At 38.9% G+C, this 27,852-nt stretch overlaps 1 protein-coding gene across 1 annotated transcript in view; it reads left to right on the top strand.

Moving 5' to 3' along the window:
- The first annotated feature begins 1,816 nt into the window (after nt 1–1,816).
- Nucleotides 1,817–27,852, top strand: part of gfra4b (GDNF family receptor alpha 4b) — a 44,072-nt gene continuing 18,036 nt past the window's right edge. Inside the window, exon 1 of the mRNA XM_023397964.2 lies at nt 1,817–2,174. Within this exon, the coding sequence (XP_023253732.1) occupies nt 2,132–2,174 (43 nt within the window). The 5' untranslated portion in view covers nt 1,817–2,131. The remainder of the gene's footprint in view (nt 2,175–27,852) is intronic.

The following is a 27,852-nucleotide window of genomic DNA, read 5'->3' as shown; positions in this document are numbered from 1 at the left end:
ACAATCGTTGAGGCGTAAAACATTTTACAGTTCGTCTTTACAATCTGAGACCTCAGCAAAAAATAAATAAAAAAATAAAAACTTGAAACAAGTATGGCTCTTAAAATGCTTGAATTAATATTGCCAGCTCATGTAAGTCCAGCAAAAGACTGTAGTAGCCATGAATGGCAGCAAAGATAACACCAGCGGGCTGAAATGGCTCTTCAGAGGTCTTCATTCTGTCTTCGGTCCACAGCTGGATCATCCTTTTGGACCCATGGGTTGCTTTACAGACAAAGACACACATGCACACACACACACACACACACACACACACACACACATACAGTAAAGCACACACACCGAGTCTGGCTGATCCAACATGGTGACCCTTTGTTATCTGCTCCTGGCCAGCTTTGTTTGCATGGATCATCTGGAAACTCCATTTGTTGTTGCCGTTTTGGAGACATACTAAAGGGGTGAGTCAACAAACTCCAAATGCACATCCTGGCACACTGATGCTCTCCTCTGAACCATAAAATGAACAGATGGTGTGAAAGTTGAATTCTTAACACTAAAGAATCAATAACTGTCTGTTTCAAGACAGTGAACAGCTCAGAAAATGGAGCTTTGCAGCTCTGCTAAGTCTGCAGTGTCCAGGAGCTTCTCTGCGGAGACCAAGCGTTTTTGATTTTATTTTGAACAAAAGAAAAACCTTTCACAGTCTCCGATAAATACAACAATGTACTTTTTATCCAAAATGTGTTCGGTAACCTCCACCGTCACGCAGGTCCTCCAGGTGAGTTTCTGGTTATACCAACAGTCCTCCCTCCTGTTATCATTACAAGTTTGGTCATTCTTATCATTTAATAACTGCTGAGAGTAAATATGGCCAATTTAAGCATCTCACCGCCCAAAGCTATCTGACTTAGGAGGGAATCTTCTAGATGGGACTGCCTGTCTGTGTTTTATTGTATAACCAATTAGAGCTGTGCTGTCGACACGAATTTGGACTATGAGAGCTCAAACTTTGAGCACAGAAAACTAAAATGACATAGGATTCTGGATGAGAGTGCCCCAAATCTGCCTCAGGGAGCCCTGTGAGACCTCTATAAGCAAAAGAATCACCACTTGTAGAGAAGATATAGGCTGAAAAGTGCAGCGTGTTGAACAAGACTACACAGTCGCTCTCAGATTTAGACTTTTAACACATTTGATCATGACTGACTTGTCAAAAAAAGGGACATCTCATAACAGAGCCATAAAAAATTAATAAGAGTTTGAGTGACTGGCCCTGAAATTTAACCCAAATGTAGACACATGCACCAAAGTAAGAATTTCAACACTATCCTCAACTTCACTTCAAACTGGCACCTCACTTTTCTCTTTAAGCTTTTTCTCACAAAACAGCTGTGAAACTCTAGTAAAAAAAAAAAAAAAAAATTGGGGTGATATAATAGAAAAATTGCAGGAAAGAAGTAGAAAAAATAGAAAAATGTGGTGAGGGCATCAGTAACCGGTATAAACACCACAAAGCAAGTTAAGGTCATCATAAACTACCATTCACACAGAGTCCCTGTAGGAATGCCATAATAACGTTTCTGCTGCAGAATTAAACGTATGTCTTATTTTATTACCGCTACAGATTCCCTCACCATGTAACCAGGCTGTTTAATGCCCTTTCCTGCACAGAGTGTTTTCACTCTCACCCTCCCTCTTGGCAGTAGTTCTTCCCGGCAGCCCTCAGCATCTCTCCAGCAGCAGACTCAAGGACTTGAGCGACCATATCGACGCGCAACAGAAGGCTCCCTCCCTCTCTCTCTCTGTCTCTCTCTCTCTCAAACACACACACAACACCGGACCGTAGAGCGCACAGGAGCAACTTTCACTCGCATCATTACGCATGGCTCTGGCTTTGAGCGAAAGCGCGACACAACCAGCGAAACCACTGGGATTCTAAGAAAAATAAAAGACAACAAGAAGAAGAAGAAGCTGAAAAGACGCTGAAAGGATTTTTTTTTTTCAAGAGATTATTCCCCTTGTGCCAATAATGATCTCCACATGCGTAACGGGATATCATCTTCTTGCAGTGTAATTATTCAGCTGTAGGTGAAGATCCGACCCGTTATCTGACTTCTCATTTCACACAGAGATGGATCTGTGGGGAGTTTATCTGTTTCATCTCATAACTTTGGGTAAGTGAGGACTTATCTTTTTTTTTTTTTAAATGTTTTTCTTTATGATCCATCTCTCACAGAGTTGGACGATAATCCCACCTGCTCCATTAACCGTTTGATTAAAACAATCTGATCAAATCAATCAAACAGAAGTTTCTCGGTCGGTTCTTCCTCAGCCTTTTGCTACATGATTGCATTGACCGCTGCCAAGCGCTGATAAAGATCCTCATGTAAAAAAAAAACTTGCATTTTAACATAATTTTTATTAGTTGACAATAACCCAAGAACACGGATGTCCAGTCTTTAATTGTCTGAATTGTACGACACTGTATGTTCGGCTACGTAAAGGAGCTTACATGCTTAAATATGTGTGTGTGTGTGTGTGTGTGTGTGTGTGTGTGTGTGTGTGTGTGTGTGTGTGTGTGTGTGCGCGCGCCTGGGCCTGCGTGTGTTTTTTGTGCGTGCGCATGAAACTGCATAAAAACGCTTTTTCACATGTATGGATTTTGTTTGGCTTCTCAGTTCTGCATTTCTAGTCACTGCATCATTTCCCATGTCCACATTCAAGTGTATTACAAATGTTTGCCTTACACCATATTTATCACATTGTAATATTCAATAGTGTTTGACTATGCCAGACCATTATCTCAGCCATTTACCCACAATATCCATTCAGAGTTTTATAGCTGCGTTATTGTTTATTTTGGTAAAAGTGACCATCCTCAGCAGTACATCTGTCATTGCAGTGAGTGTCACTAACCTGCTCTCCATGTAATTGAATGAAGCTGGAGTATTGATTTTTTGTGGCAACAACCTACAGTCTTAAGAGAGGAGAGCTGCGTGTTGTTGGCTCTCAGTGTCTCTTTGCCACTATACACAGATGTGTCAATCTAGTCCTGCTGCCACAGTGCTGCCTAATACCATTATACCCACCCATGACAACAAGTCAGCATTCTTAATTTGCACCAGCCTTTCCTGCTTAACAAAGGCATAAATGTCCATTATATCTTACTTCTTTATTCATTATTAATATCCTGTTTGGAGGTCATTTGGGAAATGTAAGGAGATGCCAGTAAGGACTGCTGAATGGAAAAGAACAGTTTGCTTTTTGAATCAGCTTTTCTCTCTGTCAATACCTTTGACAGTCACTGATGGACATTTATTTAGCACCATTTGCTTGTAATGGGGGATTAAACATTGAGACAGTAGTTCTCCAGTCATATGCTACAAAAACAAATCAAGTTTCTCTCCTTCTTTCTGCAAACCTGCATGTCTAAAATAAAAGTACTGCTCTCCTCAGGATAAACTACTGATCAAATTCATTTTATTCTACACATCCTACAGTTTTTTTGTATGGCAGAGATGTTGATTCCTGTCTGTTTAGAGATCTGCTCAAATTAATTAGCCAAGACCAAACTGCAAAAGGTCAGAAACAATGGGCTGTTTGGATGACTCAACCCATTTATGTGGCATTCGGGGCAGTTTCTGTGACACCCATGGCTTATATGGACAGAAAGCTGAGCTCACACATTATCCAGCTCTCCTAACTGCTCCAGATACCTGCAGGCCAACACTGACAGATCTCGAAATAACCACAATTTTGCAGAAAGAGCTCTCAAAGCAAACATTAGGAGCAGTATTTCTCAGCTGGGAATAGTTGGCCATTTGAGGTTTGGCATTGTTGGATTATTTCTTGGCTTTCGCTGCCTTTCATTGTTGGGCTACATCATGTTATAACAGTCAAGTATTTCTGTGTACTTCATTGTTCTTTCTGTTTATTGAACATAGAGCCAGGCCACATTCAGTTTACATGCCTGTAAATCTTGAGTTTATTTTTGCGAGTATCCGATACAGCCAGGCAGCTTTGAGGCCTTGTGATCAATGCAGGCACCAAATTTACAGCACAGTATAATTATGTGTATCTACTTCTGTGGTTCACTGAAACAGCTGAAATGATTCGTCCAATTAATTGATTAGATGATTGACAGAAACATTATTTAAATCTTTTTCTTTTCAAGGACAAATGTAAAAAAAAAAAAGAAGAAAATAATCTGTTTCTTTTTCTCAAAACGTGATGATTTGCTGCTCTGTATGTTTCATATCATTGCAAACTAAGTCTCCTTTGATTTTGGACTGTAAGTAAGACAGAACGAGACATGTGAAGGAATGCGGAATGGGAATGGGCCAATATTTTTTACACCAAGCTTGGTTTATTAAAGCTCACTCATTAGGTAGTTGGCTCTGTGGCATGGTGGTCTAAGCTCAGCGATGATGTTCAGGTCCTGAAGAAGACACTCATCTCGCAGAGGGTCAGTTTGCATTTAGAGGAGTTGTGGAGTTCAGAGTGAATCACTGTTGCATCCACTGTTATGAGAAATAAAAATGAATCCCAGGCAAGTAGTGGACTGTCTAAGCTTTGATCTTATCTGTAAGATAAATGTGCAGAGGAGCTCATTTTGACAGATCCACACAGAGGCTTGAAATGATATAGAATTAAACACAATTGCACAGTGCGAGTCTTTCAGATAAGCATTTTTCTGCAGCATTAACTTGAAATGGCACAAGGTGCACCACAGTCACATCACAACCGTTTCATATCAAGGTGCAGGTCCCAAATGACCGACAAGGTGATTGAATTTAATATTAATGGGTTAAACTGAGAGCGCAGGGAGTGATCTCCAGTGGCACTCAAACCCCAGTGAAAAAACCCTAGCGGCTGACAAGGATATGTAAATTGGTTATAACGCTTCAAATAATTTACATTTCCTGATTATGGCCTGTCATAGCTTTTTAGTCTGTCTTAAGATTTTTTTTTTTTTTTTTTTACTGTATAAGATCAACTGTTTTTAATCTGCTGCTTCCATCCAATCTGCTTTTTACTGCAACAGTGTCTAGCTTCAGCCAGTGATCATGCTATATTTTTTGATTTAATGGTTTTGACATTGTGGGATATGACCTGTGTCTTTAATGGAGACAGATAAGTACTGCCAAGCATGCTATTACCTAGCATATTGGCTGGCCTCTTGTAGGGGATTTGTCATGAATCTCATTTGAAGCGCAGGTAGCACCCAAGGTGAACACACAACCCATCCCATGTTCATGTTTTCTTCATGTGGCACAGATAGGTCACTTCTTTATTGCCAGTAAAATGATGGCACGAGATAGTGTTGGGAGTTCTACCTACACATTAACACCCCTTTGACACAGAAACCTCAGTTATGACATATATAATAATAATATATGCATAAGATATGCATTTGAACACTGCTGTTGCCCGGAGTTAAATATCTAATCATCCAAGTTCAGTTCCACACCTATCATTGCTATACTATTAAACAGTGGGGTCCAAAAGTCTGAGACCACTTTCCTAGACCTCACTGTAATTATACAGCACTTTGTATGTTTATAGGTACCGAACAGGTATTTTGAGTTTCAGTTACAAAACGGATTTTGCAATTGAAAACCGGCTGTTTAAAATTGTTTTGTCACCTTATAAAAAGTTAATGCAACAGCTCACTTTCTACACTCATTTTTGATGTATTTATGTAACTGACCAGAGTGAAGCTTTCATGGCTTTGTTTTATGGGTCCTCATGTGGTCTCCAAATAAGTTCCAAGAGAGGAACAATTTAACTTTCTCCATTTCCTAGGGATTGATTGTAGGAAAAAAAAAAAAAGTAAGCTGGCTCTAGACCCTTGAATTGCCATTCACATCTCATCTCGATTCAAATGAACGAAGTGAAACAAAATGGCAACTGAGTTTGATTATCAGGCAAACGAGGGGAAAACAGAGTGTTTTTGGTGCAATCATTTTCCAGTTAATTATGTTTTACTTTAGTGGTTAGCAGTTCGGCTTAACACAGAAAATATAAAAGAACATATACTTTCTGAGTGATTCCATTTACAGGTGCAAGCAGCCAGACTAAAAAATATGAATTTGAGAATAAACTTTCCAACTACTCACAGTTGCCAGTTTATATCAATGAGGATAAAACTGATATAGAAATACCTCTTGGTATAGTGCAGCTGAACAGCACTGCAGCCTCTTTAAAAACTGCAAAATGACTATATACTCTTAACCCGACAAGTGATGTGAATTGGATCATTACTGCCTGATTAGGTGGTATAACTACCTCTCACTGGTGCGCACATTTAAACACGAGGATCCAAGAGCCATTTAAGCATTTATCGTTTGAGGGAGTAGGTGGATGAATGACTGATTTTTCTGCTGAATAAACAAATGTAAAGTTTTTATGTTGCCATGCATACTGTAACTAAGGATAATAAGTATATAAGTTGGCTTACATCATCTGTGCTAACCACTAAGGTTGACAAGGACTTAAGATACACAACGATTTCTCCTCTAAACTTAGTTTACAGTATGAAATGGTTTAGTTTGCCTCACGTACATGTTTCAACTTTATCTCACAGGTAAGTAAACTAATTAGCGCCAACACAGTGCAAGATCTCTTTCTATACAATTCTACCTTACTGGTAGGTGGGTATATCAAACAAGTCCTTACAGCCCAAAACAGCCCTTACTGTATATAGGCTCCGCTTCCCTAGACTCTCCTGTGCACAGGTGAATCTCTCCCGCCTCTCCTGGTCTCACAGAATGGACATACAAAAACTGAACATTATAACCTTCATAAACATAGAATTTATTGCAGGACTGTTGTATTACACTGCATTAGTTTTAGCAGAATGTACTAGACCTAATTAACTCGCAACTGAGTGTATACATGTGTATTTATTTATTTAATTTCTGTCAAGTATTTCTTGTGATTACATATTTTGCAGTTCTTTACTGTTGCATAATATATATACTACTGTATTAAATATTGACTTTCCTTCACTTCCGTTTAACAAACCTTTTAGGGAAACTGAACGTATCATAAAATACTGTGCCACCTAAATCACTCATAATATTTATTATATGATTATTGTATAGAAATTTGTGTTTACAAATCTGAACTGTTACAGAATGACATTAATCCTAACTGCAGGTACCTGGTAAAGCCCGCCATTTTTTATTACATAAACATTTTTGATAAATATCTTTTAAATCTGGTTTTTAAATAATTAGGACTAAGATTCCTTCTGAGTGTTATTTTTTTATTAAAAAATAAACTCACTGGTAGACTATGTGTGTTACAGATACTGTATCTAACTTACCTCAAACACATCTTTGCCATTTCTGTTCTAACATTTATACATACGTATGTCTGTTGACATATAAGCCAATACCAGTATACCTGCACTGAGTTGATGTCGGCCCTGTTGACAGCCAGGCCCTAATAACTGGGTTGATCTTGAGTGTCTGTCATACAGGGGGTTAAATTGTGAATCTTTACCTTAAGTACTTCTTTAATATAATGCAGTAAAGCAGGCGAGGAAACAGAGAAAAAAGACTTATGGATTTTGGCATAAATGATAGCTGCAGTCAAGACTTAATGCATCCGTTTTAATAGTTCCATTACTGGACTTTTAAAATAACTTATTATCAGACCTCAAGAGTCAGTGTTGCATCTCACCAGCCTCACGGTCTATAGGAAATAAAACTCTGTAAAGGACACTGGTTTTCCCATCTAAAAGGTATCAATACATTTGAGCAATATTTACTCACTGACAGAACTGGGGGTTAAAAGCTTTAGAGACATAATGGCTGTTACACTTTTCCTGTGGGCTGCCTCTGTTCTCAAGCCAGAGACCTTAAAATATGCCTATTTAATTATTGAAGTTTTAAAATCTGCTGTTGAGCTGGCACATTGCCATTCATCTGATGTCAGTCAGTCTGACGGCTCTGACCTTTAATGGAGACATTATTCAATTTCTCAAATAATCTGCCTATAATATTAAACTGTAATTATTTCAAACAGTAGATAAAGTTTGGAGTAAAAGTGCTGCTCATTGTTGAAAAGTCTGTAAGACAGAGGCAAGCAGTGAGGGTGTGCGAGTCTGCTGGGGGGAGGGTTAAAACCAAAGACGTACCATTGATTAGGCGTGATGTATGTGGGTGAAAAATAAATGAGTCTGAGTTTAAAGCCCTCATCCATTATTGTAGTCAAGTGGCTCCAGTTATATCACTGCTTGCTCATTACTGAGTGTGTTTACATTTTGAGAATTATGTGATTGAAGGCGTTCTGTTAGGAGAAAATTACCAACAACAAGTAATGAGGAAACAGTACACAACTCCTGTCTATCTTAAATTTATGTTCATGTCACAAGAGACTTAGTGGCTTAATGTGCAAATAAAAATGGGATAGACCCTAATTTGGAATTACAGTAGATGGTATAAACGGTGTAAGAGCATATATTCATGTCAAAATGCAACAAAATCTGCTCCTTTAAGGGCCACTGGTTATTTTTTTTTAACAAATCAGTTATGTATTATTTGTTTCCGATTTGTTTTTATTGTGAAAATTGAAATTTTATCAGGCACTTAAAGCCACAGCAAATTATTTTTTATATCAACACTGGTCTAAATTACTACGCACACGTCACAGGTCCTGACTGTGTGCTATACACCTGCCCTGCACCTGCAACAGACACAGTTAGCAACTAGCTGGTGAACATAGTGGAGAATGTGCACACTCTGAATCAAACATGATCATGTGCAGGGGGAGGGGTTGTTATTGGCTTTTCCCAGCAGAGGAGATGACTAGCATAGCTGCTAATGCAAGTGGATAAAGTTAATGTTTATATATATTTTTTTCAAAGACTCAAAGGTGCTCGTCATGAGGAGGTGCAAAGACAGTCTGGACCAGAGGTACTAGCAAAACAGAGAACCTAGGAACTTAAGAAGATGCATGTGGAGAAGCTGAACAGTCTGACTAGTGTAAATTAATTTGTTTCGTATATTTTCAGGCTTCAATCATCACTGCTGTGGCAGCTGAAGCAGCAGGAGAGGGTCAGGAAGGGATAGCTTTAGCTAATGAAGAGAGCTGTAGGAGAGGAAGAGGAGGAGGACAGCAGCCAACATGCTGCTGTGGGAGAGGTAGCTAGGGGCAAAAGCAACAGGTGAGATTCACAGCGAACACCGAGCTAGAGCTGTAAAGACTGATCAGTCGCAACATCAAAAGCAGTTACCGGTTTTAATGTTGTGGCTTATCAGTGTTTATCATACAGTCACTTATTTGTCACAAACTACTTGGCAATTAAAATATGTGCAGTGGAGCATATTATTTATGGTATAGTTTAATAATAAATAATGGCACTGGATGTGTAAATAAGGAATTGTTTGCTAACACGTTTGTCAGATCAAACTTTATGTGATCAGCAAGTTGTTTCTGCTGCCCCCAAGTGGCTGAGAAAAGCAGATTTAACAATTTAGAAATAAACAGAATATTCATTTAGCAAAATGTTGATTTTTTTTTTTTTTTTTAACTATCATACATGTTTTTAGGAATTGTATGTCCTGAACCATCCCTACACTTCCCCTTCATCATATCATAAACTGTCCTAAACCATCAAGCTCTCAAATATCATAGAATAGCAGTGAAATTGCTATTTAAAGAGTACTGCACTGATTTAGAAATGCACTGAAAACAGATTGAAACTGATGCAGCAGAACCAGAGTAATTTCTTATTCTACACAATCCTCCTCCTTGTCGAAACCTGACGCCTACAATGTGGTCTAAAAAGTAAAGTGGTCTTAAACATTTGGACCCCACTGTACATTACCCACAATGTAACTCGACCGCCAGTGGTTCAGCTGGAAATTCAGGAGTCTGGTGGCTAATGTAGCCTAAAGCAGAGATGAGGATGAGGTCTGGTAAACTCACTCACTTCTGTCTACTTCCACACCTCCAGATTTTTTTCTTGTAGTTTTCAGACACAACTGATGAGACTTCACACAGCTCCCTCTGGAGCCACAAAAAGGCTTTATACAACTTTTTTCACACATGCAATAGTACTCTCCGAGACCTGTGAACAGACTCTGGTGTGAAGAATGATTAACTACAATTGCTAATTGGAATTACTACCAGTGCTCTCATGGAAATAATGTGAATATAATGATAATATAATCCACAGAGCTTATATTAAACAGCACTTACAAAGATTTGCTTGCAATGTGTACATGGATTAATGGAATATAAATATTATGAAGAAACAACATCCTTCAGTGGTCCACAGACCCAGATTAACAATTTCCTTTCATTTGCTTTTTCCTCTTGGTTTAAACATAAGTAAACATTGAAATGCTGACCGTGTAACAGTAACCACTGACAATGGTTTTGGCAAGAAAAAGCCACTGTGGTTAAAAATTGGAGTAACAGACTACCTCATAGCTAAATGACTCTTGGTGGTTGTAAATCAATCTTCCCAACAGTCCATTCTGTTTTGTTTGATTTAAATGTTTTCTGAGAATTGCTCCGCTCTTCAGTCTTCAGACTGCTCGCTGCATTATTGGATGAAAAGTTGTGGGTTTAGAGAAAGAAAGGACGCTGCATACCAATATAGAAAGATGACTCTGTTCTGTTCCTTGGAGATGCTTCAGGATTAACTCAGTAAAACGTGGGGTGGACATGCTATAGACTATATATTCTCAATATGCTGTAGTAGCTGCTTTCACCCAACCCCTTTTCCTTTGGCTGGCGCAATATTACCCTCAATTATCATCTTTCAGGTCAGGGTCAGAGATCTCAGCTTTGATTATCTGCTGAATGTAAGAAGATGCTCTCTATTGCAATGGTTTGTTACGGCTCAAAAGACGGCGAGGTACTGACTGTATAACCCTCACTCACTGACTCTGATATTTCACAAAATGAGATTCCTTTAATCTGCTTATCACATTTATTGAAAACTGATCACCAAGTTTAGAGATAGAAGGTGAAAATGATACACTACCTTCATAAGTAGGGCTCCTGATCACACTAAAAACTTCATCTCCCTCTCCATTAGGCCTGTTATGAAATTCACAAAATGGCTCTGAGGTTACAGACGTGCAGTGGCCTCGAAGGGCCAAACAGAGGCTCATTAACTCAGTCTTTCTCAGTGGTTATCCAGAGATAAAGACTGTTCCAGACAAGTAGGCACAGCGCCATTGTGACACAATTTCAAATGGGGGGGCTTAAGCTCCACTTCCTGACTCCTTGTTGTATTTCTGGGACACTGCTAAATCTATTTGGGGTGAGTGAAGTTTCATGAAGATAGATGGAAGCAAATCTTGGACGAGTACATGCGACAAAAAGGTACAAGGACATATTTTTCAGGTCTCCCTCCTCCGGTTGGCTGACTGTGAAATTAGTATTTTCATTGTCACAATAAGGCCAGTGAGTGGGCGTACGTTATTTTACTTCAGATTCAGATTTACTCAGACTCAAAACGCCAGTGTTATATCAGCAAAAACTTACAAGACTGCAGACGTAATCCTCTTAAAAACGATAAGATTGGCAGATGTGAACTTTTTGTGTGAATGAATAATAGTTATCTTTCTCATTCCAATGTAATAACCTCCAGTCAATTTTGAACTTCTCTTTTCCTCTTTGACTTGCTGGCATTAATAACCACAGAATACAGACAGTGAAGTGACTTTTTGATTAACCAGTCATCTGTCCTGTTTTTTCCCCCTCCAAATAGAAATGACAGCTGCTGATATTCATTCCTGTCATTCCCTTTCCTCTTTCCAATTTTCCTGAGGTAAAGAGCCACTGGATCATAGCTCAGGCAGCTTTGTGTAACATTATAGTCCACAGTAATGGCACTAATTACTGATTAAATATTACTATTAAAAGCCTATGAAAATATTTGCAAATATGGTTCTGTATAATTTTTTTCACCTAGCAACACTGGCTTATTATGTTGCCTCATAAGTTTTCCGGTGTGTTAAAGCCTGAAAAGATGTGAGCCAATAACTGAAGGAAAGTTTATGAACCGACCTCAAACACTGAAAGGGAACTTAGACAACACTGCAAATGATGGATGCAGCTGGCTTGTATCATTGTGGTCCCAACACAGGTTTTATGACAAGCAGGATGAATGAACGCACTAACTGAATTTCTTGATATCTGAAGCTGTGCATATGCACTATATGCTGTATTATTGCTGCTATTTAATTAAAATAGGTGCAGCCTCAAACTTTTTAGTATTTAATTACTGTTTCATTATTTGTTTACATGCACTGAGTGAATGCCAGTGAATTACACTGCAGTTCAGCCAGAAAATGGAATAGTTTCTTATCAGCGTTCCCAGACTAGACCATATACCAGCCGAGCTATGGCACCAAACAGTTTTTCACTAAAATTAATTCGGCATCTTTTATGCCTAGGAGGAACTCTTCAGTTAATCAAATCAGTGAAATTAGTTTGTGGCCTCATCGTAGCAACAATAAAAAGGAATGACTGGAATTCCTTCCTTGCACGATATAAAGTGAATTATTGTCTGGACTGAGAAATATGAAAATACAGGAAATGGCAGAGTGCAATAAGATCGTAACTGAACAGCAACCCTTGGACCCTCACTCTAAACCATGTCACTCATACTACATCCCTATTAGTACTGCTGTTACTTGTATAAGAGAAGACACATCAGTGCAATCTTGCTTACTGTATCTACGAGGTGATCAGCATGATAACTAAATCACCCATAGAAATTCTACCAAAACACATGCATCCACATATAGCAATGTAGCCAAGAATCATGTCAGTTTTCTGAGGATAAACAGAAACATCTGCATAACAATAAGTGCCAGAAATTGTCCAGTGATATCAATTTGTCGCTGCATATGCACAACAGTCATCCATGAGAGCTCTTTGTGGAAAAAATGAGTGAAACGAGCCATGTCTTTCTCAACAGGCTCATCAGGTGTGGTATAACCACCAACACTTGACATTGATCTTATATGATTTTTTATGATTAGATGATTACATCATCAGCTTTGCAGTACATGCTGTGTGTCAAGATTTTTTTCTATTTTCTATATATTTTATTATTGTTCCAAATGTGTTGCACTGACTCAAAGATTTGCACCGTCTCCTCTGAGTGAGAAGGCTCTGGGTTTCAAGCTTGGCCCTGTTCCTGTCTACATGGATGTTGCATGTTCTCCTTTAATTTATTTCTGTTTCTTCCCACAATCGGAAAAACATACAGGACAAGTGAACTGAAAACTACATTACCTCAAGGTCTGAATGCAAATATGCCTGTACTGTATGCATCAGTCCTGTGAGGAGTGTCTCTCTGCTTTTCACCCAGTGCATGCTGAAATATTCTCCACCCCTTATATGACACAAGCTCCAACTAAGTATGTACAGACAATGGATGGATGAATATTATCCTAATACAATATTGCAAGTTTGATCTTCTAGCCTAAAATTATTTTACGTAGGAGAAGTTTTCACCAAACAAATCAACCAAAAACATTAAGTGCGTGCATTTGCTAATCCAAGTCTGAACAGAAATAGTTAACATAGAAATAGTAACGGGTCTGTCCATGTAAAGCTTACGTGGCATTACACAAGTGGCTTTAACGGTTTATACAGCTGAAATATTAGCACTGCAAAAGCCGGCTTTGCCCTCTATTCCTCTCCCCTTTCCACAAAATACTGACGAACAGTCAATTAACCAGTTTGTCGAATAAAAGGGAGGTCATTTATTAAGGAAACGCGTCGACCGTGCACAGGTTGCAGCTGTGAGCATTTGTTGCTTCTCCTCGAATCACATGATAATCAATGGTATGTCTTTGGATTTTGCATGGGTGGTCTGAGAACATCTGACAGATAATCAGAAAATGAATCAACAATGAAAACAAAAACGTCTGTTACTGCAAGCAGCTTATTCGTCTGATCAGTGAGAAGGATTTTACGGAGCATATAATGAGTCTTGGTCTGGATAATCAAAACACATACATGTTCTATACATTTCATTCCACCAAACAAACACCCTGCTGTGGTGATTAGTCGTCTTATGTTCTATGCTGTATAACCTTGTAATGTGGAGATTATAGAGGCTGGACTGAGTGCTGCTCGATTCATCCAGTGTTCCAGGAAAGGAAACACACCATTACCAAAGCAGCAGACAGGAACCGGCTGGAGGGCACCTGTCTGTGTGAGCTGCAGTGGATTTACAACATCTGCTCCATGCAGGATAGGATGCCACCTCCGCTCACCACTATTTGATTAATTATTTCAGACACAGAGAATGACGCAGCCAACAAATTACAAATCGTGTATGCAGAAGATTCCCATTTCACTTTGAGGTCAATGATACTTTTGCAGAAAGATGAGTTATTAAAGTGGGCTGTGTTACACGTTTACATGTGGTTGGAAACCACAGTAAGAATGTTATACATTCACAACTTTCTTTGACACAGCAGTACTTCCCATGCCTCATTAATGACCAGTGTGTAACGAGATATCGGCCTCATTTGTGGAGCCCTTTGACTCTGTCACCACCCTGTAGATCCAAATCCCTTCCCTCTCCATGGCTTGTTAGGCCCTAATTAATTGGATCAAGAGAATGCCACTAAGTGTTTGACAGCCCTCTGTGAGTGATAACTGTGAAACCAGAGCCACATTCCCATGGATATGCCCCTGGAGAAGAATCACTCCATATTAGGTCCATTGACTCTCTGCCACAAACTTCCTGGGGGACTTAACACTGCTGCTGTGATAAGAAGCAGGGAAACCCTGCTTTGAAAGCTGTGGTAAATATATCTTCTAAAAAGTTTGCATAATAGAACAATTTATAAACATGTACAGCATGTTCTCAGAAACATAAAAATTATAATCCTTAAGGTTTTCATGAAGTCAAACTCCAGTTTTGTTACTATTTGTAATCTACATTTCTTTAGCAGTAACCACTCAATATATTTTGGTGGTGGATTCGAAATTCATTCATGCACACAAGTGATTCACAGGATATGATGCATGCATGTAATCCACCGTAATTTTATCTCATGGATATCTGCCTCACTGTTTACTTTTCACTTACTTTACACTGTATCAGAATTGTGTTAAGTGACTGCTAATGCAAATCGAACATTTCCTACTGCTGTTGCTTCACATTTGATAGTGTTTGACTGTTGAAACACAAGGTGGCTTTAATAGTGAAGAAGACACACAAAATGCAACATGTTTGTCACTGCGGTTGACACCAACCATGATTGATCTGTAAGAATGCATCCACAGAGTAAGACGATGGTGAACATCATAATTTGTCAGTAGATCTTTTTTTTTTTTTTTAAACCTTAAAGCTGAATGGATTTATTTTTGGGTGATATTTTTTTCTGTAGGTTTGTCAAGCAACATCATTCACATTACAGTTGATGATTTGTCAACATAAAAATACAGTATTGGTCAGTGTAGCTTATATATATTACACATTTTATATAGGCAATTTTTGGCTGGACTGCAACAGCGGGGCCAACCCTATAATCATGAATGTCCGTGACTGACTGGGTGATCATATTTCCACCATTGGTCAGCCAAATGCTGCGTGACTGAGTCGGAGTTTCCCTATTAGTCGTTGCTTTCAAAATGAATTGGCACAAACAGTTTAGCAGATTTGTGCTAGGTTTAGAGAGAAAGATATTCTCTCACTGAGCGATCATTTTACAAGTAAATATTGAAATCACAGCACAGTGTCTTTAATTTCTATGTGTGGTGATTTTGTCAGATAATGTTGTGTCATTATAAAATCAGGATTTTAGCAGTGCAGAGCAACAACTTGGAAACAACTTGGAAGTTAACATGTAGCCTTAATGGGCCATGTTTTATTCACTATTTCAAAAACATGTAAATGAGAACAGCTTAATTTGAAATTCGAACACAGTCTTGTTCCTATTGCAAGTAGTTTTTGGCACTTGATAACTTCTCAGACACAACTAACAAAATTAAAAACTGCTGTAAAATGAAAGGAACAAAACTTTCCAAATGGTTGTTCTGTCCTGTGATTCATGAGCAATGAGCCATATTACAGAAGGTCTACATTCTGTTTGATGGCCTGTAAGACTGGGGTAGAAATATACAGTAAGACCCATTGCGCGCATGTTGAAAAAGATTTGAAAGGTCTGGGGCTGTGATCTCATGCGTGGAAGTTTCTTTGGCCAAATGACCTGCTCATTATAGCAGCAAAAAAAAAAAAAAAGGCCAGTAAAAGGTAGAGAAGCCCAGAAGTCTCTGCTCTAAGTTTTCTGCAGCATTGTTATTGCTTTTGAGATGTTGATCCATTGCCCCGCAGTTCTCATGGTCTGCATCGTAATGAGACCCAGCTTGATATCTCTTACAGCATCACACGTTCAGCCTACGGAAAAGGAAGGGAGCTTTTGAGCCAGGTTGATAGGGAGAGGAAAGAGGAAGAGGGCGGCTGTATGAGTTTGCAGAACATGCTGCTGCCTGATATTAACTGCCTCTGTACTTTTGTACATGCCCTTCGAACCTGGGAGGAACACCTGTTTGGGGTTAAAGAAACAACATATGGGGATGTTGTACAAAAACAAAAGGTCATATAAAAAGCTGATGTTGCTCTCTTCAAGTCATTACAAGGCCACATTCTTTTAAGCCTGGCCTTAGAAAACAGAAGTCATTTCAGGATTAATATCCTACTCTAAGTATTTCTTTACTGCGGTTCAAAAGGTTTTGCCAAGAGTCAAGACAAAGCAAGGATTACACACTGAATTTCTTGAGCTAATTTGCAATCACATGAACAGCCACAGAACATGTGCAAGTCTCTTGATAAAACTCATTTGGATGTACTATTTCATGGTATTTCATGTGATGAGATTTTATATATATATACACATATATAGATATAATTGAAGTTCCTTTTGGTAAATGACACCACTGAAGTCAGTGTGACAACTGAATATTGTGAATTTAGAAAAACTCCTATTTAAAATTTTCCGGTCATGTGCTTAATTTCTCCTGTGAATACTCTCTAATCACATTGCCACTGTTTTCAGCTCTATCTTTAAAAGATATTTAGCTATAGTTTAGCCTTCCTTGAGTTTGAACCCTCTCTGACAGGCTGAACCATGGTCCAATCACAATGGCCCCCTGAAGGCCTAAGCCCTGAACCCTCACAGACTTTACTGATGTCACCCGTTTGTGTAACAGTAGTTTGTTATATGTTACGTTACCTTGACGATGCCGAGCAACAATTGCATGTTTGGAACCTTCGATGTTTGATTTTTAATTTCCTCCATCTGCTCACTGTAAATAAAAAAATTATGTTGGATAAGATCTGATGAAAGTATCTTTCATCATGCCATCATGGGATAAATAACTCCACACTAGTGAGCTATGTGTTTATACTATGGAAAGCCAGACCAGAACTATACTTCTGTAATGTAGCCTTCTTTTTTCTTGTAACGTTAACGTTAGGGTTCATTCTTTTCATGCTTGTTCGTTAACCGTTCTTCTATCTTCTTCTTTTTTGAAGAAGATGTGGACTTATGGAGAGTGTGCATAAAGGGCTCAAAATGTCTGCGAGAGAGCTCTCATGCATTTGATGGTTTTACCGTGGGACAGCTGGTTGTCACCGTTAGCAGACTCTCAGCATTTCCATGCACTTCACTGCCAAACCATAAATTACACTGAAATACATGTACATCAAATAATTACTAAACAAAGGTTAAGTTTCAGTGTCGCCTCTCTTTCTTCCAATATGCATGTTCCCTCCCTCTCTCTCTCTCACCCACACTTGCATGTTTTCTATTTCTTTTTTTCTTACGTTCTCTCTTGTTCCTTCTTTCTTTTTTATTTCCTCCTCTTTTTTCCTGCAGCTTCTTTTAATTACATTTAAAAGTTTTCAATGTTGCTCAACACAGAAATGCAGCAGTTGCATGGATAATTCAAAGGCGTAACGTTGTGGCCACCAGCTAGCTTTGTCTCTGAGAAATCATGTTTTTTTTGTCCAGTTATGCATTGATGCCTCTAAACACTACAATACCCATGAGCCCCAGCTGTTATTAACAAGAAAGATGTAAGTCCGAGGCGAGAATTGGAGCTTATTGAATTTTAAATCCTGCTTTGTTGCAGTTGGAAACAAAACACTGCACCAAGCTTGCCGACATAATCCAAAATCCAAAATTACCCCAGTTGCAGTTTTTTCTTTTTTAGCTTTTGTCTGATGTAAGCGGCACATGTAACAGAAGTTTAAGCTCTGTGATTGGATGTATCTTTCTGAAATGCACATTGGGAGTTGTCTTAAACCCCTCACACAGGGTGGTAGCTTTTTTTTATTTTTTATCAAAGAACCAGCTATCTCACACAGTTGCTCATCTTTGCACTTCAAGGCTTGGATGGACATGATGGAGTTTCATGGTTAATCCAAGCCTTGACATGTCGCAGCTGCGAGTCAGTTAACATTGTCTATGGAGAAAATGAATGTGTCTTTTACTTCTGGAGCCAGAGGCACCGAAAATAGCACCTCCTGCTTTGCAACTCTCTGCAGATAGACCAGCAGAGAGAGATAGGAGAAGAGAGAGAGAGATAGGAGATATTAGTTATGAATGTTACATACTTCCAGTTTTCTTGGAGCACTTTCCTGCAAAGCCACTTTCTAATACTTTAGTGACTGCCACAAGACACTGTATTAACAGCATAAGTATGTGTTATGCTGAAAAATCTCTTTCAAGCCCCTTTTTGTTGAAATGTTAGATGCTACATTAGGCTCGTCTGTATGTATTTTGGAGCAGTTCTGCCAAAACATAAATAACTAAAGCTGTACAGTGAAGTCAGTGTGAAATTTTGATTACAGTTCACCATTATGATGGCAAAAACATGGGGGGGGGCGTCAAATGAAAGCAACTGGAATGACGTTAGAATTACAACACCCGTCGTGTACTTGTAATTTTATAAATACACGGCTTGTTAGTCTGTCTCTGACCATTTTTAGATTCTTCATCATTACCTTTACAGAAACACAGCAAACAGGGTTAATGAAGCTACTCATTCAGTTATGCTTTAGCTATAGTCATGTTTGGCCCTGCGAGCTATAATCCCAGCAGTCTGTTTGAATGAGTAACTATGAATTTCAGAGCTCAAATTAATTAGGACATTGTTATGGTTTATTGCCAGGGAAAGTTAAATTGAAGTGACTGAAAAAGAAAATTGTAATCATTCCATGCACAGTATTGCTTTTGTTCTACAAACTGTGACAGAAATGCCTAATGGGTTTTTTGTCTGAATAATGGATAACTGTTTCAGTGAGACTCAGTGTTTCTGTTTATGGCAAATGTGAATAGAGGGCAAAGCTGTGGAATTTAGTCAAAATCCAATATTCACCAGAAGATTTAAACAGAATTAAACAGTTAAAATGTAATTTAATATTCTAAATAAGGACATAGAGAACAGAATGTAAAATAATCTCAAAAATTATCCCAAAACACATATTGTGCAACTAAAATGCACAACAAATAATTAAACAACTACACGTTATGTTATGAATCACTCCTGTGATATGCTAATAAGGAGAGGAAAATGTTGATGTTTTAACGTCAGCCGATCCTCTGTGTATACCTAGTATTTTTAGGACTTTGTAAAACACTTCAGCATCTGACTGTAAATTTCATTTATCACTAACAGTGTTGTAAGCATGACTGACAGCTCTGGAGATGACAAATAGGTGCCCAGCTTTTAGATCCCTGAGGAATGACATTCACATATTCTTTGTAATTATACTCAGAAGTCCCGTGATATCAAACAGCCGTGTTTTGACACACGCTGAAGCACTAGTTAAAGAAGATTTTAAAAGACACTTCTTGTTTAGCAGTGGCCGGTGTCAGACCCGTGTGTCTTTATACACAAGCCTGTGTTGACTGAGCATTCATCCTTTTGATCTCTAGGCCATGCCTTTTGGTTTCACTGATCCCTTGTGACCTTTCATTTGAGGCTTTAAAACAGTGAATCACAAAAGGAGCCTGAAGAAGTCGTGCAACTGAGCTACTGCAGATCGCTGTTGTAGTCCCACGGGTCCTGTATGATTGACAGAGTCCTCTACTCTAGAGTCTACCTTAATAGGCTAACATCTGGTCATGCTGACCCATATTTCACTTTTTGTCATCTAATGTTGGCTCTAGGTGAATCATAATTTCCCTGCGCTGACATTATTTGAGTGTGTGTGCGTCTAAAGACACCAATTACAGATCATGGAGGCAAATCGAGACACAAAATCACACTTGGATCTAAAGCAGTGGCATATAATGTACAGCTAAAATAGACTAGACTATTATTCGCATCACCAATGTAGTGTGCATCTGGACCCATAAAATTGAAAAACACAGCAAAAGCCTCCAGATTTATTACCTCAAAACACGACACACTATGGAAATTGCTATGTTGCAGCTCTTTATCGCAATGGAGGCAAGTGGAGGCAATCAGCCGAAAAGCCCCATCTCAAGATTCATGTGTTAGCTGCTCTCATTGCTGCTTTTCTGCTGCTTTGCAACACAACAGACGGCTCTCAAGGACTGGAAGCATGCTGGGAGTCTGAGCAACACAGAGGACTCTGCTGTTAAAGAGTCTCATCAGTAAAAGTGCCCATCAATCACTGTGTGGAATGTGTGGCTCCTCCCCATCCTGTAATGACTCTTGAGTGACAGCCACAGCTGGCAGGTATTATGGCCTTGCCACAACATCAGACCCGACAGAAGGTGAACACTTCATCACTTTGCTAAGGCAGCCCTGACCGCCACAGGTGTGTAACTACTTTCCTCTGATCTAGAAGAAAAGTTGTTCCAACTGTAACTCACAGCTTCTCAATTCAGAATTTAATACAATGCCAAAAGAAGTATTGTTTAAAAAATGTGTTGTGACTGTTCACTAAACCCCTCCTCCAAACCATGATTGTCTAATCATAGCTTAGCAACCGTTACTTGATATAGCAGCCCTAGTTACAGTTGCTTGGTTACTCCATAGTAACAAAGCATTACCTCCAAGCCAGAGGAGCTTTTCATTAATTAACTGAGCCTCATTTATGGCTATCACATCCACTCTTTACTGAATTTGGGACAGTTTACACTCCAGCAACCCCTCCAGCCAACATAAGTCAAGATAGCTTATAGTGTGAGCAGTAGCAACTCAAACAGGTTAGTCTCCATTCTTTTATCTTGTGATGTTAAAGTTGATTGATGTTAAAAACACAAACAAGTATTTAAGCAGCCAAAAAAGGTTTATAACAGTGTGACCCTGGATTTTTTTCTTATTGTACTTATAGTCACAGAACGACATCCACATTGTAGTACAAGAACAATGCCGTTTCTATATTTCCATGATCACCAACTGCTGAGGGTCCTAACTTTTTGGATGCAGCTTTAGCCTCAGTCTTATGGTATCATATCATGTGTGTACACATCAATTACAGATTGATTTAAGATCTCTTTTACAAGATTCTTGTTTTAAAGCAAATCACTTGAGACATTAATGTCAGCCAGGGTCAGTGTTTTTTTTTTTTTAACCAACTCAGTGAAATAATATTAGTTTAGTTAGCTAGCTAGCTACAGCTGATAAAACTTGCCACCTAGAAATGAGAAACCTGTGTCCAACCATTACTGTAATTTCCTGAAACAAGACTGGCCACGACTGTGCGGAGGTCAGAAAGGAGCCAAGGATTGAAGCTCTCCCTCTAGCTCTCTTTTTCATTTGTAACGCAACTATTTGTGGGACTTGTCATGTGTACAACTAAATGCAACACAATGAACTTTATCCAGGAGAGACTGTCTGAAAATGCACACTATTATTACTACATCTAAATGATATCCCGCCTCCCCCTTCTCTATGACAGTCAGCTTTTCAGTCCGCCGTTTGGATCAGGTACAGACACCTAATCTCCTCAAAACTGGGTGTTATTGTAACCTTTAAAATGAAACTAAGAATTTTGAGTGGTAAATCCACCATGGTTATTGTAGTAAGGTGCATATGTGCCATGCTGGAGCAGAGGCAGTAACTAGTTTACTGTTGCTGTCAACAGGTTTTTCTAGAGGGCGACAGTAAGAATCTAGTCACTGTGAGAATAAAACGGTTAATAGCAATGATAAAAAGGTTGGTGTCTGTTTATAAGGCATTCTGGTCTTATTATAAAACCGAGATGATTGGCAACCATCTTGCAGTGTGACAGACACTTTTTTTTAATGAGTCGGGATCAGTATTTGCCTGAGTTCTGCATCCTATATTTGAGAAGAAGAAGACCTATCATTTGTATGCCCCTGTGCCTGGCATGGATCCTGTTAAGTGCTGCAGACAGCCAGCACTTTCAGACGGAGAGAAAAACATGATGTGTCACGCTCTGCCCCTCTGCAAGCAAAGAACGATATGCTGATAAGTTAATTGCAACCTTTACATACGAACAGTTGATGCACTCATAATGTCACAATTTCCAAGTGAAGATAAAACACTCTTTGTTGTGTGACATTGAGACTGAACTTGACAGGCCTTCACACAGACATATAAACTGGTGTGCACGTACACACACACACACACGCGCACACACAAAAATTCATTCCGGTAGTCTTGTCCCTAAATAATCACAGGCCTTACTTTATTCACATCTGGGAAAATGAATTAAATCTAACTTTTCAGAGTCAGTCTGATGGAAACCGGTCTGCATATCAAAAGAAAACCTTTCATAATTTCCTTTCTCATTAACAGTAACAAGTTTCATCTCCTCCTTCCATTTAAATTTTAGATGTTGCCTGTTTGGTTGTGACAGGAATATAGACTCCCCAGTAAATCAGTGAGGTATGAAGAAGCACTGTAACTCCCAGAGTAATAAATTAACAGATAATAACAACATCTTTCAATAAATGTTTAGCCTTATTTCCATTGATATGCGCTTGAAGTTTTTTCCTGCTCCTCTAAAAAAAAAAATACAGAATATGAATTGTTATGTTAATGAAGTGCAGAATGCCCCCTGCTTATAAGCCTGTGCTCATTTTATCAAACAACTCAATGACTGTACACCTTGGGTAAGAAGCAGCATTAACAACTTGGATTAATTACTACTTTTTGTTGGTTCAGTTGACAATAAAAACAGGAAACAATTTACGTGACAAGGGATAGAGGAAGACATTTTGGTGTTTTCTTATTCTTTTGCCCTTTTAATGTCAACCTAGATCTTTTTGAAAAACATACAAAAACAATAGTGTGAACGGACATCGCTCTCAGACATTAACATTGTTTAGTTTTAGCTGTTTAGTGTGGACACACATGTAAGTCTCAGGTAATCCCAAGAGGAAGGCTTGTGTGAAGATGCTGATCCACTCACCTAAGCCTCCTGAGATGGTCTGAACTGTTGCTATCTGTTATCTATGTAAGTTTAGTCCTACTGTTTCCTGTTGTGTTTTTCACAGCGGGGGGAGAGAAGCGTTTGCTGTCAGAGTTGAAAGCCGATACCTGTTAGCTCCAACGAAATGACTACGACACTATTACATTGTTCCAGGTAGCAAATTGTCTGCCTCTAATTATGGACTGCCAGTGGTGTGAGCCTATTCCAAGAGAGTCTTTGTCCTTTAGTCTGTCTTATGGCTCAATAGGAACGAGACAGGCTGTGGATTTGTAGTTATGTGTGTGTGTGTGTGTGTGTGTGTGTGTCAGCAGGTGGGTGGTGTTCGGCTAGTTTGATTTTGGCTCTTGGCCCAGGGCTTTAAGACTATTTCAGCCTGCCAGTGATTCAGTACAAGCCTCAGGTGGTTCAGAGAGCCTTTAGAAACCACCTGAGGAGGAACAGTGAAGGCTTTTGCAGAAAGCACACACGGTGGTGGAGTATGTCGCTTCTGCTTCACATCAGCAACAATAACAGAGAGGGGAGTGATGGCTGATATTTTCAGGCAGACGCTCTGCAGGGTAGATAAAATTTCAGTGTTTACACTGGTGCAACATCTGTTTTTCAGGTATCTAACAATGAAACTCGATGTTTTTGCCTGACCACTGGTTTTGGCATTAGAGTTGGCGCTTCTAGTGTTTCCTTGTGAGTAGTGTTTAGCCAACCAGGGGCAAGGCACATGTATACATCTGTCTGCTCTGCCTGTCTTTGGGCTGTTCAGTGAAAAGAATGACAAAGAAGAACAGTTTCACATCCTCCAAAAAACAGCAGAGCAGTGATCCTATGTGCAATGATTACTCATGGCTGTGGCTATTTACCACACACATGGTGTCATTAGATTATCACACATGCAGCCTGTAAACCATCAGACTCAAACATCAGAAAGGTAATATTGATTTGATGATGATTTACACAATACTGTTAATATTTAAGTGAAAGCAATAAAGTTGAAAAAACAAACAAATTCATAGGTAACAAATGTGCCTTTGGAAATGACATATTCCAGTTGAAACAATCTGAAGGAATACTGCTGCATGTTAGATTATATCTCATTTTATTTTTTCATTTCCACTTTTCCTTATCACAGTCAGTATGCTCGGAAAAAAAAAAATGTACGTACACGTGTGCACAGCAAGAGCTTTGTAAGTCTGCAAATGTGAGAATTTTTTTTCTGTTTCGTATAATTAATCTGAGTTTTGGACTATTGGTCATATAAAACAGCACATTTGAAGATGTCTCCTTGGCCTTTGAGAAACTGAAACATTTCTTTTATTACATTTTTATGGTTTAACAGACTAAATGATTCATCGATCCATCAAAGAATAATTGCCAAACTCAGAACATGGAAAACAGTATATAAGACTGTGATCTGCATGGTTCTTTAAACAGACTGCTGCAAACAGAGATGCTATCAAGAGAAATTATGTTCACTAAACGTCTTGCATTTTTTTAATTCATACCCTGTGGCAATGAGAACAGTTCATCCTGACAGTGATATGATCTCATGTGACTTTCAACTGAAAGCCACTGCCTGAGTCCTGTCAAAGCTGTTGCTGACAGAAGTTGGTTGATGTCATAAATTACTTAATGCTCCTTTAAATCCCAAACTCAACCTCCCACCTCCCTGTGCACACGTGTTCTCATTCAAGAACTAAAACACAAACAGGTTTTTAAAAGAATATCACCACACACACACACACACACACACACACACACACACACACACACACACACACACACACACACACACACAGTCTCAAGCTGTTACTAGTCAGCTCGTATACTCCAAAAAACCAAACAAACTTTAATGCTCCAAGACCTTCGTAACTGTGCCAGTCAGTCTTACAACATCTAGCCCTTGGATCTAACTGACATGAGTGCTCACCCGAAACAGCGATTTGAGTCATGAATAACAACCACCATCTTTGGTGTGTTCAAATATAATCTTTTGTTTGCAATTCGTTGCCCTCACACAGCAGCTTTTGCATTATGGGATCAAATTGTATGTTTTCTGTTCATTCTTCAAACTGCAAAGTGGGAATGTAAAATTGAATTCTATAGGTGAAAAGTAATTGGAAAAAAATACATGGGGCTACTGCCTTCAGTAATGGAGAGGATTAATAATAAGCATATCTAACAATGTAAGCACCTGGAGGGGGTAGGGGTGTAAGCACATGCGGCATAATTAAGAAGAGGTGGCGGGGGGGTGAAGGCTGTGACATTGGGTTTATTACCAATTCATTATTCATGCAGTACAGTATTGTTAGTGTTGAGGAGTAGAGTAACACTTGCTACTGGTTGAGAATATGTACTGTATATTTGTTATTCACTTAAATGTTAGACAGTGAAAAGCAGTGAGCGAGTTCAGGCCCTGTTCTCCTTTCCAGCCGAAGCTCCTCTGAAGGAAAGCATGGATAAAGGCAGGGGTGGTGGTGGTGTTGGTGGAGGAGGGGAGATGGTTATCATAGAGCTAAATGCTTTCTATTCAGGAGCTGATGTTATCTTAGAGATGTGAGACGTCATTTAGGGGAATACAGGTTTACAGTGCTTTAACAGACCTCAGTGTCACTCTCAATCAAACTGCCAGAGTAAAGCTGCTGCTGAAACAGGCTCAATAGGTATCACACATAGATGGAAAAATTCCGATATCTATGTATCAGCTGACATAAACACTTGTGAAAAAGATATATAATGAAAGCAGGATATTGTACAGTTTAATAATAAACTTTATTGTCCAAAATTTCATCAGTGCACCGAAACGGTAAACTTCACTTGGAATTAAATCAAATAACTACAAAAATAACTATAAATAAAAAACATAAGTATGATAATATATATATATATATATATATTTAACTTGAATGAAAACAAAGGATCAAATATACATAAAATGCTACCTATATAACTTGAGCAAACCCGAGCATTTCCTCTGCATTATTGCTTCTTAATAAAAGTATTCATATCAGCTCATATCGGAGAATATATGCGCCAATACCGATATATCTGTGATAGGACAATATCAGCCAATAAAACTGGCCAACCAACATATCGGTCAGGCTTTAAAGTCAGCACAGTACAAATATATACCTATGAAATAAAACCTCTGAATGTACACCTACATATCCCACCTTCAAGGCATATCTCAAACATTGGCTCAAGTAAAACCAGATGTGTGATCACTTTTAACTAAGTATACTGCAAAATCTATTTGTCTTTTTATTTGTGCATTTTACATGCATGTAAATAAAGAAATGTAATGTCACAGACTGTCTTCGTTTTGTTAATTTTTTTTTGGCAGCGCTGGAGGCATAGTTGTGTTTTGAAGACGCCATCATGTGGTATATCATATCGTACTAAAGCATCTGTGCCATCATAACCATTCACCAATGATTGACATGGGGACCACCTGGGTTAGAAAGATTTGATTGGTCTGACATGATCTATCCCCTGTACTGGGTCAGAGCCATTGACCAAAAAGAAAAAAAAAAATAGCATTTGCGGGGCCCTGTGCAATTGGGTATTCAGCATATAGGTTGGGTCAGCAGTGGGCATAAGGAACAGTCAATCCCACTTAAGGCTGTGTTCAGCTCTGGGTGAAAACATGAAACCACCTTATTTATTTTGAGGAGGCCACTGTGTTGGCATGGTGAGGCTGCTGATGCAGAGGGCTCTGGCAAAACAAAACAAAAGAGTTGTCCTGGTAAAAACTTGAACCTGACTCAACTTTTGCCGCAACACAATGCAGCATCAACTTGCAGGGCACTGCAGTGGCCCGTCAAATAAACACAAAGTAGTTTCCTGGTAGATTTTGTAGTAACATAGTGTATTCTACCTGACGAATGTTCTAACAAAGGATAAAATGATTTCCGTTGTGAAGTCCTTTCTCCTCTCTGTGCGGTGATAACCATCTGATAAGTCTTCAGATTCATAGATCTTTATTTGTCACGTCAGACCCTTCAAGCTATTGCTGCTATGAGCTGTTTACTCCTATCTGCTATTGGTCGTCCCTCCATCCCCAGAGAATCTGTTGTTCCAGTTTGTTACTAACCGCTTTTGATGGTATATCCTGCCTTGTGCCTCAGGTACTGTATATCCCATACCTTTGTAACATATACGTGTTATCATCAAGATCTGTCTTTTCTGGCAGACACAGCTGCATATCTACTCGCTGCCAACAAAATCCTTTAATGTACCAGCAAGCCTCTCTGACTGAGCTGTTGTTCTGAGATTGGTTGCTAATGTGGCAACTCTTTCTGTCTGAACTTCTGGATAAATAATTTATATGGCAATCTTACAGGCAGCACTGTCTCTCAGTAAAAGTCGAAAAGCAGCCGCTGTTGGAAAAGGATCAACTGAATGGATGATTTCTTTTAAGAAGATTAAAAAAATGTATATGTGTTACCTCGTGTATGCTGCTGAAAATGTGAATACTTCCCTTT

This window comes from Seriola lalandi, unplaced genomic scaffold (genome assembly GCF_002814215.2).
Source record: "Seriola lalandi dorsalis isolate HSWRI2012SDOR001 ecotype SW California unplaced genomic scaffold, Sedor1 jcf7180002054972, whole genome shotgun sequence".
NCBI lineage: Eukaryota > Metazoa > Chordata > Actinopteri > Carangiformes > Carangidae > Seriola > Seriola lalandi.
This window is presented reverse-complemented; position numbering and strand designations above follow the sequence as displayed.